The 14,715-nt window shown below is 49.2% G+C and overlaps 1 protein-coding gene across 1 annotated transcript in view; it reads right to left on the bottom strand.

Moving 5' to 3' along the window:
* The window catches only part of LOC139230117 (uncharacterized), a 172,549-nt gene that overhangs the window by 129,284 nt on the left and 28,550 nt on the right, over positions 1-14,715 (bottom strand). Inside the window, exon 7 of the mRNA XM_070861960.1 lies at positions 7,794-7,870. Within this exon, the coding sequence (XP_070718061.1) occupies positions 7,794-7,870 (77 nt within the window). The remainder of the gene's footprint in view (positions 1-7,793; positions 7,871-14,715) is intronic.

The following is a 14,715-nucleotide window of genomic DNA, read 5'->3' as shown; positions in this document are numbered from 1 at the left end:
TACTGAGATTGGGTGATGACCCTTTCCCACTGGATGGTTTTCTCTGCACCTCTCCATTGGTCCATGGGGTGAGCAGTTCTTCATAGTGACACTTCCTCATGGGTAAGCCGAGATAGTGAGTGTTGGAAGGCTATTTTATAATGGGGGATGTAAGAGAGTGCAGCCTGCCTATCCTGATAAATGAAAGAACTTGTATTTATATAGCGTCTTCCACAACCTGAAGATGTCCCAAAGTGCTTTACAGTTCTCGTGCCTGTTAGTCCCACCCCCTGTTCTTTCCCTGTAGCTCTGCAATTATCCATTCTGTATTTATCCAATTCCCTTTTGTAAGTTACTATTCAATCTGCTTGATCTGAGATTGATTGGCACATACCCAATCAAACCCAAGAAGGGTCAGAGGTCGCGATGGAAGGTGAGCAGAGTAACAGAGACAAAGGGAGGTCACGTCACAGAGAGGAGCAGAACTTCCTGGCGGTGGACATTCCTGGAGAAGTGTCAGTGAATTAAACAATACCCACACAGCAAAATCTGACCGTGTTCTGACAAAGGCTCCATTGCTCAGACATCGAGCTGTCTGCACTGTCCACAGGTGCTGCCTGACCTGCTGTGTGTTTCCAGTACTTGCTGCTGTTGTTTGTGATTCTTGTTACTTTGTCCGCTGATGTCTCCTGTTTGGTAACAATACGGAAAAATATCTTAGGATATTGATGACCAAACTATGTATGCAGAGTTCTTGCTAGACAGGAGTGAGCTCTCAGTGTGTATTCAGTATCTGCTGGGCACGATCTCTCCGCACTGTGTGAAAGCAAAGGGTCAGAGCAAATAACTGGAACAATTCTGCCATCTGCTGGTAGCACTGAGAAGTGCTTCATTTATTCATGATGATCATGATGGCTTTGTCACATCTGATTCTCATTTTGAATAAACATTGATTCATCACGGATTCCTACATCACGGAAGGAGGCCATTCGGCCCATCGTGCCTGTACCGGCTCACTGAAAGAGCTGTCCAATCAAGGGCAATGAGAGCTGGGCAATAAATGCTGTCCTTGATAGCGATGTACATATCGCAATAATGACTTAAAAAGGACAAGATGTCACAGGGTCAATATCGTAAAATGCAAGTTCCTCTCCACACAAAGAGTGAGTAACACTTGGAATGGGCTCCTGGATATAGTGGAAGCAGAAACACTGAAATTATCGAACAGAAAGTGGAACACTGCAATAAAGGGGGAATAGTAGAGGCTCCCTGGATGGATCAAGTAAGATGGGCCGAAATATCCGGTGAAGTTGCCCAAGGTGCACTGACGACTGAGGAAGAGCAACTGTGTCCCCCTGTTGGTGAATCATCAGTACGGCACAGAACATTTCTACATCAAAAACACAAATACTGCAGATACTGCAAACCTGAACCGAAGACAGAAAATGCTGGAAACGCTCAGCAGGTCAGGCAACATCAGTGGAGACAACAGACAAGTTGGCTTTTCGGTCAAGAAAATAAACAGGTGGGCACCATGGGTACAGACCACCTCGCCAGCACAGTGTTGTGACTGTGAGGATCCACATCCCAAGTACCTCTCCCCCCCCCTGTCTCCAGAATCACTGGCACATCCATCCTATATTGCTAGCAGCTCCTACCAGCGAGAAAGTGGGAGCAATAGTTAAGGACTGAAGCTGTTAAAGTCAATATTAAGGCTAGAGAGATGTAAAGTGCCTCATAGACAAACCAGGTATCTACAGGCCTGTCAGTTTAACGTCAGTTGTGAGGAAGCTACTAGATTCTGTCATTAAGGATAGAGTGACTGAGCACTTGAACAAATATGAGCTGATTGGGGAGAGGCAGTATGGCTTTGTTAAAGGCAAGTCATGTCTGACTGATCCCGTTGAATATTTTGAGGAGGTCACTAATAAGATAGACAAGAGAGTGTCTGTGGGTGTGATCTATATGGATTTTCAGAAGGCATTCGATGAAGTTCCACACTGAAGATTATTGGTAAGAATGAGAGTGTACAGAATTGGAGGTAGCCTCTTGACTTGGGTTGGACATTGTCGGGCGGTGGGAGACAGAGAGTGGGGATAAAGGGTCGGTACTCAGATTGACAGGATGTGACAAGTGGTGTTCCCCAGGGATCTGTTCTGGGGCCTCAATGTTTCACCATATTAATTAATGACTTGGATGAAAGTTGTATATCCAAGTGTGCAGATGACAGTAGCAGGGACAGTAAGTAGTGCCGATGGAAGCAGGGTGTGGCAAAAGGATATAAACAGATTAAAGGAGTGGGCAAAACGGTGGCAGATGGAGTTTAGTGTGGGCAAGTGTGAGGTCATCCACTTTGGACATAAGATAAATCTAAATGGTGAGAAACTCGGGATGGGAGAGGAACAAAGGGATTTGGGAGTTTAAGTACACAAATCATTTAAAGCCAGTAGACAGGTACAAAAAGCAATCACAAAGGCTGGTGGAGTGTTGGCCTTTATCTCAGGGGGGGATTACAAAGGGGAGGGAATTATGCTGCAGTTGTACAGAGCGTTAGTCAGACCCCACCTGGAGCACTGAGCCCAGTTTTGGGCAGGAGGGGGTACAGCAATGATTCACCAGAATGATACCGGGGTGTAAAGGGTTAATTGTGAGGCAGGTTGGCTTGTATTCCATGGATATAGAAGATTGAGGGGTGATCTGATCGCGGGGTTTAAAATGTTAAAAGGATTCGATAGGGTAGAAACAGAGAAACTATTTCTGCTGGTGGGGGAAGCAAGAACAAAGAGACATGACCTTAAATTAGAGCCCGGCCATTTAGGAGGGAAATCAGGAAGCACTTTGTCACACAAAGGGCAGTGGGAATCTGGAACTCTCTTCCCCAACACACTGTGGACACCGGGTCAATTGATATTTTCAAGGCTGAGATCGATAGATTTTTGTTGGATTAGGGTACATGGAGCAATGGCAGTAAATGGAGTTCAGGTACAGTTCAGCCATGATCGAATAGAATGGCAGAACAGGATCGAGGGGCTGAATGGCCTCCTCCTGTTCCTGCGTTTCTATCTCTGCACAAACGTGGATAATAGAATAGGTGAATTTTAATATTTGAAAAGCCTGTCATTTAAATATAATAAATATAACAGGAACACATAACATCTTACCCTGTAAACAAAGCACAGAAAATATAACAACGTGTATTTATATAGTGCCTTTAATGTAGTCAAACATCCCAAGACCCTTCACAAGAGTGATTATCAAACAAAATCTGACACTCAGCCACATAAGGAGATAGTAGACAGATGACCAATAGCTTGATCAAAGAGGCAGGTAAATGAGGAAGAGAGAGATGTGGAGAGGTTTACGGAGGAAATGCCAGAGCTTAGAGCCGAGGCAGCTGAAGTTGCAGCTGCTAATAGTGGAGCGATGGAAAATTGTGGATGCACAAAGTGCCAGAATTGGAGGAGGGCAGAGATCTCGGCGGGCTGTAGGAGGCTACAGAGATAGGGAGGGTGTGGTCATGGAGGGATTTGAAAACAAGGATGAGACTGGAAGCCAATGTACGTAAGCAAGCACAGGGCTGATGAGTGAACACGACTTGGTGCGAGTTAGGATACGGGCAGCAGTGTTATGGATGAGCTCAAGTTTATGTCGGGTGGGAGATGGGAGGCTGTCCAGGAGAGCATTCTAGTCATCAAGTTTAGAGTAACAAAGGTATGGATGATGGTTTCAAAGCAGATAAGCTGAGGCAGAGGCTGAGTCGGGTGATGTTACATAAGAACATAATAAGAGCAGGAGTCGGCCATTCGGCCCCTCGAACCTGCTCTGCCATTCACAAAGATCATGGCTGATCATTGACCTCTACTCCACTTTCCCATCCGATGTCCATATCCCTTGATTCCCTTAATATCCCAAAAATATCAGTGGATTAATTACATCAAAATGGACTTCTTGACGTCTCGGTTTTAAACTTATCATCCTTTTATTCAAATCCCTCCATGGCCTTGTGCCCTCCCTGCACCCCCACCGGAACCTCCTCCAGCCCTACAACCCACCGAGATCTTTGAGATCCTCTAATTCTGGCCTCTTGCATATCCCCGATTTCCATCGCTCCAACATTCATGGCCGTACCTGCTGTTGTCTCAGCTGTGGAATTCCTTCTCTGAACGCCTCTGCCTATCTCCTCCTTTAAACCTTAAAACCTACCTCTTTGGCCAAGCTGTTGGTTACCTGCCCTAATATCTTTATGTGGCTCGGTGTCAAATGTTGTCTGATAATGCTCCTGTGAAGCGCCTTGGGGCATTTTACGATGAGTTGCTGCAGTGTGTACAACCCACAAGATGCACTGCAGCAACTCGCCAAGGCCTCTTTGGCAGTACCTCCCAAACCCACGACCTCTACCAGCTGGATGGACAAGGGCAGCAGGGGCATGGGAACACCACCACCTGCACGTTCTCGAAGTTACACACCACCCCGACCTGGAAACAGGTGGATTGGAGTTTAGAACTTGGATTATGGCGAATTGCAGCACTGAGCTGAGGTCCCTGCGCCAGTATAAACAAGTGCTGAGCTCCACCACTACCCAGAATTGCCCTGGAGTCTCCAGGGATTGAAGATTAGTCTCCAGGTTACTGCTGTGAGCAAACACTCTGGAGGAAAATGATAGGGACACTTGTGTGAACAAAATTTCATCTCACTTTGCTCTGCCCAAACTCGCTCTGTAATTCCCGATTCCTAACCCCTTCTGCGCCATCAGCAAATCTGACCGCTTTGTATCGGGTTTCCGTAGCAATGATTTGCTCTGTCACCCTTTTTTAAAATGGACACCCGTTCGGCCGTTTCTAATCTACGGCTCCATTCCCCGGTATCCAGTGACTCCCTTAGAATGGTCACCCGTTCCTCATTAATCTCCTCCTTAGTCTCTCTCAGCACGTTGGGAGAAGTGCCGTCCATCCCTCGGGCTTGATTTGTTTTGAACTTATATCAAATTCGCTGATTCCACTTCAATTATCTCTTACTTGCTTCTGTACATCTCCCCAATAGCATTCCTTTGGGGGAGGGCCTAGTATTAATGTCTTTCCCTTGCGAATACTAGGAGAAAGCAATCCTTCGCAATATCAGCTATCTTGGGCTCAGATATCGAAGTCTCATTTACATTTCCTTATTGTTGGGAGCTCTGCCTCTTGCAAGTTGCAGACACTGATCCTGCCATGGATCTGCGCCGAAGTAAATAGGACCATAAACGGTCACACCTTTTAGAGGTAGCTTTGATTTTAAAACAGTATTGCTTGGTAACCATTGATAATCTCGGGTTGGAATAATGACTGTGCATTTCCCAATTGCGTTTCTTTGCTTTTCTCCCCCTCGACAGACAACAAAGAGAAGGGGAGGGAACAGCCATGGCTCAGTGATTCGCACTCCCGCCTCCCAAGTCAGAAGGTTGTGAGTTCAAGTCGCACAGTTCAACTGCTGAGGGAGTGCTGCAGTGTCGGAGGTGCCGTCTGTCAGCTGAGACATTAAACCAAACTGAGTCAGATGGATGTAAAAGATCCCACAGCACTCTTTCAAACAGTCTTCCCCAGTTTCCTGGCCAATATGTATCCTTCAACCAACACCTAAAAATACAGATGATCTGGTCATTATCTCATTGCTGTTTGTGGGAGCTTGCTGTGTGCAAATTGGCTGCCTCATTTCCGACATCGCAGCAGTGACTACATTTCAAAAAGTACTTCATTGGCTGCAAAGCACTTTGGGAAGTCCTGAAAGGCACTATAGAAATGCAAATCTCATCCCTGGAGGTACCCCACCACTGCAAAGGAAGCCAGAGGCCAAATTGAAGGGGAGATGGACTGCAAGTATGCATCAGGTATATTATGAGCAGCTCCGATGTAATCTAACACTCCTCATTGTGTGCAACCCTCTGATTCCACGCAACATGTTCAAGTCCCACACTAGAGACTTGAGCACAAAAATCCAGGCTGACACTCCCAGCGCAGTACTGAGGTAGCACTGCTCTGTCAGAGGTGCTGTCTTTCAGATGAGACGTTAAACCGAGGCCCCGTCTGCTCTCTCATTGAACGAAAAAGATCCCATGGCACTATTTCAAAGAAGAGTAGGGGAGTTTCCCCGGTGTCCTGGCCTTCAACCAACATCACTAAAACAGATTATCTGGTCATTATCACTTTGCTTTTTGTGGGAGCTTGCTGTGCGCAAATTGGCTACCGCGATTCCTACATTACAACAGTGATAACGCTCCAAAAGTACTTTGTAAAGTGCTTTCAGATGTCCGGTGGACGATGCTACAGAGGTGGAAGTAGGCGGTCTTGGGCGGAGGCTCATTCTGGGGTCAAATACAATGCACTTTGAGACGTCCGGCGGTCGTGAAAGGCGCTATATAAATCCAAGTTTTTTTTTCTTTCTTTCTTTCATGCGGAACCGTGACGTTGTTTTCTGATGATGTCACTGAGGGGCAGCGTGTTGATGAGCAATAGGAGGGGGCCAAGAATAGGATCTTGGGGGACACCGGGAGGAGAATCCATAGCATGTGGTTCTCTGGCTGTGACTGGATAGATAAAAAACAGGCAACAGGAACTGATAACATCAGTTAGCCAAATGATGTACTGTGTCCCTAAATATAATGTGTGTTCTGGCCTGTTGAATCAGACATGACAACATATATGTAGATTAAAATCAATTGAAGCTTTATTTGCGAGAGACTTGAAGCAAACCAGCAACATGTCACAGCAGGTAGAGGACATCGTACAACATTCCCGCTATAAGACAGCCTCAGCTAACAGAGCACAGTGATCACAATGATTGTCTCTGTCCTGGGAACTACGCCAAACAAGGCTTCTTCTGGTTCAGTCTCTCTATTTTTATACCCTCTCTTATCATTGTCCTGTGATTGTCAGCATGTCCCAGCAGCTGTGTTCCCTGTTCCTTCCCACACACTTTGATTATCAGAAAGTGTTAAAACAGATATTTCTCTTCCTGCACGACCCAGCACCCAATTCCTTGTCGCTCCTGTCAATGGGTAACAGCACCTTCTCATCCCACCCATTCCTTCATGTAGCTGCTCAGTCCGTCCTCACTGGGAACCTGGTCGGCCCCAAGCTTGATTCTGGATTGTGTGTCTTTAGGCACTGGTTTGTCTGTCCCTGACCACCCTTTCTACATTCCATTCTGGCTTTACCGTGACCAACTAATATTCATGTGTCCCTCCTGTGTCAAGTCAATAAATGGCAAGTGCTTCCCCTGGACACACAATGCTAACATTGATCAGATGTTCCAAGATACCATGGTTTGGAGATTATATTACCATACGTGGGAGATTAAAGCTGAGAATTGACACGACTCGTTGACATTCATAGAACCTTACAGCACAAGGAGGCCATTCGGCCCATCGAGCTGCTTTGAAAGAGCTATCCAATTAGTCCCACTCTCCACTCTTTCCCCATCGCCCTGCAAATTTTTCCCCTTCAAGTATTTACCAATTCCCTTTTGAAAGTTATTATTGAATTTGCTTCCACCGTGCTTTCAGGCAGTGTATTCCAGATCATAACAACTCGTTGCATCAAATATAACTGCTCAACCATCGGTGCCCGTGCCTTCAGCTGCTTGGGCCCCAAGATCCCTCCCTAAACCTCTCCTCCTCTCTACCTCTCTGTCTGGCTTTGGGTATCATTGTCTCTGGAATAAACCACTTGAAATCGGAACTTGTAAATCAATGGAAGGAATTTCTATTTCGAAAAATATTTTTCTACATCTATGATTTAAAACAAGTGATTTAGTCCTTCCTTAAAACCTAACTCTTGAACCAAGTTTTTGGTCATCTGCCTTAATTTCTTCTTTTCTGGCTCGGTGTCAAATTTATCTGTTTTGTCTTTTAACACTGCTGTTAAGTGACTTGGGGACGTTTTACTACATTAAAGGCACTATATAAATTTGTTGTTGTTGTCATCTCCTTATCCCCCCTCTGCTTCATTACTGCACTAATAAATTAATGAATTCACTTCAGCTTAGCTATGGGACTCCCTGAGTCCCCGGTCTGTTACATTCATCGGATGTTAACTGGGGTCTGATCACCTGTAAGACTGGCGTGGTCACTCAGCTCTGCCTCCAGACAGGAATGATTGTAAGGAGCATCATTCTCGATCCCAAACTCTTCCATTACACACTCATCACAGGAATCACACACACATCATATAACTGTATAAAACACTGGTTAGGCCGCAGTTGTAGTACCGAGAGCAGTTCTGGTCACCGTATTACAGGAAAGATGTGATTGCGCTGGAAAGGGTGCAGAGGAGATTTACAAGAATGTTGCCTGGACTGGAGAATTTTGGCTATGAGGAAAGATTGGAGATGCTGGGTCTGTTTTCTTTGGAACAGAGGAGGCTGAGGGGAAACCTGATTGAGGTGTATAAAATTATGCGGGGCCTGGATAGAGTGGATAGGACGGACCTGTTTCCCTTGGCAGAGAGGCCAACAACCAGGGGGCATAGATTTAAAGTAATTGGGGGGAGGTTTAGAGGAGATACGAGGGGAAATTTCTTCACCCAGAGAGTGGGAGGGGGTCTGGAACTCACTGCCTGACAGGATGGTAGAGGCAGAAAGCCTCGCCACATTAAAAAATGCTTGGATGTGCACTTAAAATACCATAACCTACAGGGCTACGGACCAAGAGCTGGAAAGTGGGAATAGGCTGGAGAGCTCTTGGTCGGCCGGCGCGGACATGATGGGCCGAAATGGCCTCCTTCCGTGCTATAAATTTCTAGGATTCTATGATCACAGGGATCACACACTGGTCACAGGGATCACACGCCGGTCACAGGGATCACACACTGGTCACAGGGATCTCACACACGTCACAGGGATCACACACACGTCACAGGGATCACACACTGGTCACAGGGAACACACGCCGGTCACAGGGATCACATGCCGATCACAGGCATCACACACTGGTCACAGGGATCACACACACAGGTCACAGGGATCTCACACACACGTCACAGGGATCACACACACACGTCACAGGGATCACACACCGGTCACAGGGATCACACACCGGTCACAGGGATCACACACCGGTCACAGGGATCACACACCGGTCACAGGAATCATACACTGGTCACAGGGATCACACACACGTCACAGGGATCACACACACGTCACAGGGATCACACACACGTCACAGGGATCACACACACGTCAAAGGGATCACACACACGTCACAGGGATCACACACTGGTCACAGGGATCACACACTGGTCACAGGGATCACACACACACGTCACAGGGATCACACACACGTCACAGGGATCACACACACGTCACAGGGATCACACACTGGTCACAGGGATCACACACACTGGTCACAGGGATCACACACCGGTCACAGGGATCACACACCGGTCACAGGGATCACACACACGTCACAGGGATCACACACACGTCACAGGGATCACACACACTTCACAGGGATCACACACTGGTCACAGGGATCACACACTGGTCACAGGGATCACACACACAGGTCACAGGAATCATACACTGGTCACAGGGATCACACACCTGTCACAGGGATCACACACCTGTCACAGGGATCACACACCGGTCACAGGGATCACACACTGGTCACAGGTATCACACACTGGTCACAGGGATCACACACACGTCACAGGGATCACACACACGTCACAGGGATCACACACACGTCACAGGGATCACACACACGTCACAGGGATCACACACACGTCAAAGGGATCACACACATGTCACAGGGATCACACACTGGTCACAGGGATCACACACTGGTCACAGGGATCACACACACGTCACAGGGATCACACACACGTCACAGGGATCACACACACTGGTCACAGGGATCACACACTGGTCACAGGGATCACACACCGGTCACAGGGATCACACACCGGTCACAGGGATCACACACCGGTCACAGGGATCATACATACAGGTCACAGGGATCTCACACACACGTCACAGGGATCTCACACACAGGTCACAGGGATCTCACACACTGGTCACAGGGATCACACACTGGTCACAGGGATCACACACTGGTCACAGGGATCACACACCGGTCACAGGGATCACACACCGGTCACAGGAATCATACACTGGTCACAGGGATCACACACACGTCACAGGGATCACACACCGGTCACAGGGATCACACACACACGTCACAGGGATCACACACACACGTCACAGGGATCACACACACGTCACAGGGATCACACACACGTCACAGGGATCACACACACGTCACAGGGATCACACACACGTCAAAGGGATCACACACACGTCACAGGGATCACACACTGGTCAGAGGGATCACACACTGGTCACAGGGATCACACACACGTCACAGGGATCACACACACGTCACAGGGATCACACACACGTCACAGGGATCACACACTGGTCACAGGGATCACACACACTGGTCACAGGGATCACACACCGGTCACAGGGATCACACACCGGTCACAGGGATCACACACCGGTCACAGGGATCACACACCGGTCACAGGGATCACACACCGGTCACAGGGATCATACACACAGGTCACAGGGATCACACACACAGGTCACAGGGATCACACACCAGTCACAGGGATCACACACCGGTCACAGGGATCACACACCGGTCACAGGGATCACACACGTCACAGGGATCGCACGCACGTCACAGGGATCACACACCGGTCACAGGGATCACACACCGGTCACAGGGATCACACACGTCACAGGGATCGCACGCACGTCACAGGGATCACACACACGTCACAGGGATCACACACACGTCACAGGGATCACACACACGTCACATGGATCACACGCCGGTCACAGGGATCACACACCGGTCACAGGGATCACACACCGGTCACAGGGATCACACGCCGGTCACAGGGATCACACGCCGGTCACAGGGATCACACGCCGGTCACGGGGATCACACACCGGTCACAGGGATCACACACCGGTCACAGGGATCACACACTGGTCACAGGGATCACACACTGGTCACAGGGATCACACACACGTCACAGGGATCTAACCCTCATCACAGGGATCACACACTGGTCACAGGGACCACACACTGGTCACAGGAATCACACACACTGGTCACAGGAATCATACACTGGTCACAGGATCACACACACTGGTCACAGGGATCACACACTGGTCACAGGGATCACACACTGGTCACAGGGATCACACACACGTCGCAGGGATCTAACCCTCGTCACAGGGATCTAACCCTCGTCACAGGGATCACACACTGGTCACAGGGATCACACACTGGTCACAGGGATCACACACACGTCACAGGGATCTAACCCTCGTCACAGGGATCTAACCCTCGTCACAGGGATCACACACTGGTCACAGGGATCACACACTGGTCACAGGGATCACACACTGGTCACAGGGATCACACACACTGGTCACAGGGAACACACACACTGGTCACAGGGAGCACACACACTGGTCACAGGGAGCACACACACTTCACATGGATCACACACTGGTCACAGGGATCACACACTGGCCACAGGGATCACACACACTTCACATGGATCACACACTGGTCACAGGGATCACACACACTTCAAAGGGATCACGCACTGGTCACAGGGATCACACGCCGGTCACAGGGATCACACACCAGTCACAGGGATCACACACCAGTCACAGGGATCGCACACACATCACAGGGATCACACACTGGTCACAGGGATCACACACTAGTCACAGGGATCACACACTGGTCACAGGGATCACACACACGTCACAGGGATCACACACTGGTCACAGGGATCACGCGCCGATCACAGGGATCACATACACGTCACAGGGATCACACACTGGTCACAGAGATCACACGCCGGTCACAGGGATCACACACACATCACAGGGATCACACACACATCACAGGGATCACACACACGTCACAGTGTTCACACACTGGTCACAGGGATCACACACTGGTCACAGGGATCACACACCGGTCACAGGGATCGCACACACTTCACAGGGATCACACACTGGTCACAGGGATCACACACGTCACAGGGATCACAAACCGGTCACTGGGATCCAACACTGGTCACGGGGATCACACACCGGTCACGGGGATCACACACACATCACAGGGATCACACACTGGTCACAGGGATCACACACAAGTCACAGGGATCACACACCGGTCACAGGGATCACACACTGGTCACAGGGATCACACACACGTCACAGGGATCACACACTGGTCACAGGGATCACACACACTGGTCACAGGGATCACACGCCGGTCACAGGGATCACACGCCGGTCACAGGGATCACACATTGGTCACAGGGATCACACACTGGTCACAGGGATCACACACTGGTCACAGGGATCACACACACGTCACAGGGATCACACGCCGGTCACAGGGATCACACGCCGGTCACAGGGATCACGCACCGGTCACAGGGATCACGCACCGGTCACAAGGATCACACACACGTCACAGGGATCACACGCCGGCCACAGGGATCACACACCGGTCACAGGGATCACACACCGGTCACAGGGATCACACACCGGTCACAGGGATCACACTCTGGTCACAGGGACACGTCACAGGGATCACACATGTCACAGGGATCACACACACACGTCACAGGGATCACACCCTCGTCACAGGGATCACACATGTCACAGGGATCACACCCTCGTCACAGGGATCACACACTGGTCACAGGGATCACAAACCGGTCACAGGGATCACACACACTGGTCACAGGGAGCATACACACTTCACATGGATCACACACTGGTCACAGGGATCACACACTGGTCACAGGGATCACACACACATCACTGGGATCACACACACGTCACAGGGATCACACACACGTCACAGGGATCACATACTGGTCACAGGGATCACACACTGGTCACAGGGATCACACACCGGTCACAGGGATCACACACACTTCACAGGGATCACACACTGGTCACAGGGATCACACACGTCACAGGGATCACAAACCGGTCACTGGGATCCAACACTGGTCACAGGGATCACACACCGGTCACGGGGATCACACACACATCACAGGGATCACACACCGGTCACAGGGATCACACACACGTCACAGGGATCACACGCCGGTCACAGGGATCACACACTGGTCACATGAATCACACACTGGTCACAGGGATCACACACACGTCACAGGGATCACACACACGTCACAGGGATCACACATGTCACAGGGATCACACACACACGTCACAGGGATCAAACACACGTCACAGGGATCACACCCTCGTCACAGGGATCACACATGTCACAGGGATCACACCCTCGTCACAGGGATCACACATGTCACAGGGATCACACACACGTCACAGGGATCAAACACATGTCACAGGGATCACACCCTCGTCACAGGGATCACACCCTCGTCACAGGGATAACACACACGTCACAGGGATCACACACACGTCACAGGGTTCACACCCTCGTCACAGGGATCACACACGTCACAGGGATCACACACGTCACAGGGATCACACACACGTCACAGGGTTCACACGCCGGTCACAGGGATCACACACACGTCACAGGGATCACACCCACGTCACAGGGATCACACACATGTTTTTAATACAGAGATGCTTTAAATTACCAACAAGTGAGCCCATGAACAGATTGCATCACAAGTATTTCTACAATGTATTGAATCTATATTGTAGTGACCTTACATTACTTGTCAAGCACAAGTCCCAGATAAAAGTCAGCTCCAGAGATATAGTGCAGAGCACTAAATACATGTAGAGAAATACATGGAATAATTACACAGACCCGATATGCCATCAATTCAGTAGTTACCAACATCTTACACAGGACGTTATTCTGAAAGCAATATGTAAGTGTGGGAGCCTATTCTACCACTATGGTTCAGTTTATTGTTTACTTGGTCAATTTACTATTATAAACAGAAGCTGGGATCCTAAAATCAAACTATTTTCTCAGAATCGCTGAGGCACTGGGTGCTGGGAAAGGGCAGATATTCAGATTATTGCAGTGATTATCAGGTGGGATTTTCCCAGACCCTGCGGGTATTTATCGGTGATTATCGGGTGAGATTTTCCCAGACCCTGCGGGTATTTATCGGTGATTATCGGGTGAGATTTTCCCAGACCCTGCGGGTATTTATCGGTGATTATCAGGTGGGATTTCCCAGACCCTGCGGGTATTTATCGGTGTTTATCGGGGTGGGATTTTCCCAGACCCTGCGGGTATTTATCGGTGTTTATCGGGGTGGGATTTTCCCAGACCCTGCGGGTATTTATCGGTGATTACCGGGTGGGATTTTCCCAGACCCTGCGGGTATTTATCGGTGATTATCAGGGTGGGATTTTCCCAGACCCTGCGGGTATTTATCGGTGTTTATCGGGATGGGATTTTCCCAGACCCTGCGGGTATTTATCGGTGATTATCGGGGTGGGATTTCCCAGACCCTGCGGGTATTTATCGGTGATTATCGGGTGGGATTTCCCAGACCCTGCGGGTATTTATCGGTGATTATCGGGGTGGGATTTTCCAGACCCTGCGGGTATTTATCGGTGATTATCGGGTGGGATTTCCCAGATTCCTGCTCTACTGCCGGGACCTGGCACTCACCGGGTGAGTCAATGGGTGGAGTATCG

Source organism: Pristiophorus japonicus, chromosome 19 (genome assembly GCF_044704955.1).
Source record: "Pristiophorus japonicus isolate sPriJap1 chromosome 19, sPriJap1.hap1, whole genome shotgun sequence".
NCBI lineage: Eukaryota > Metazoa > Chordata > Chondrichthyes > Pristiophoridae > Pristiophorus > Pristiophorus japonicus.
Note: the sequence above shows the minus strand (reverse complement) of the source record. Positions and strands in the feature narration are given on the sequence as shown.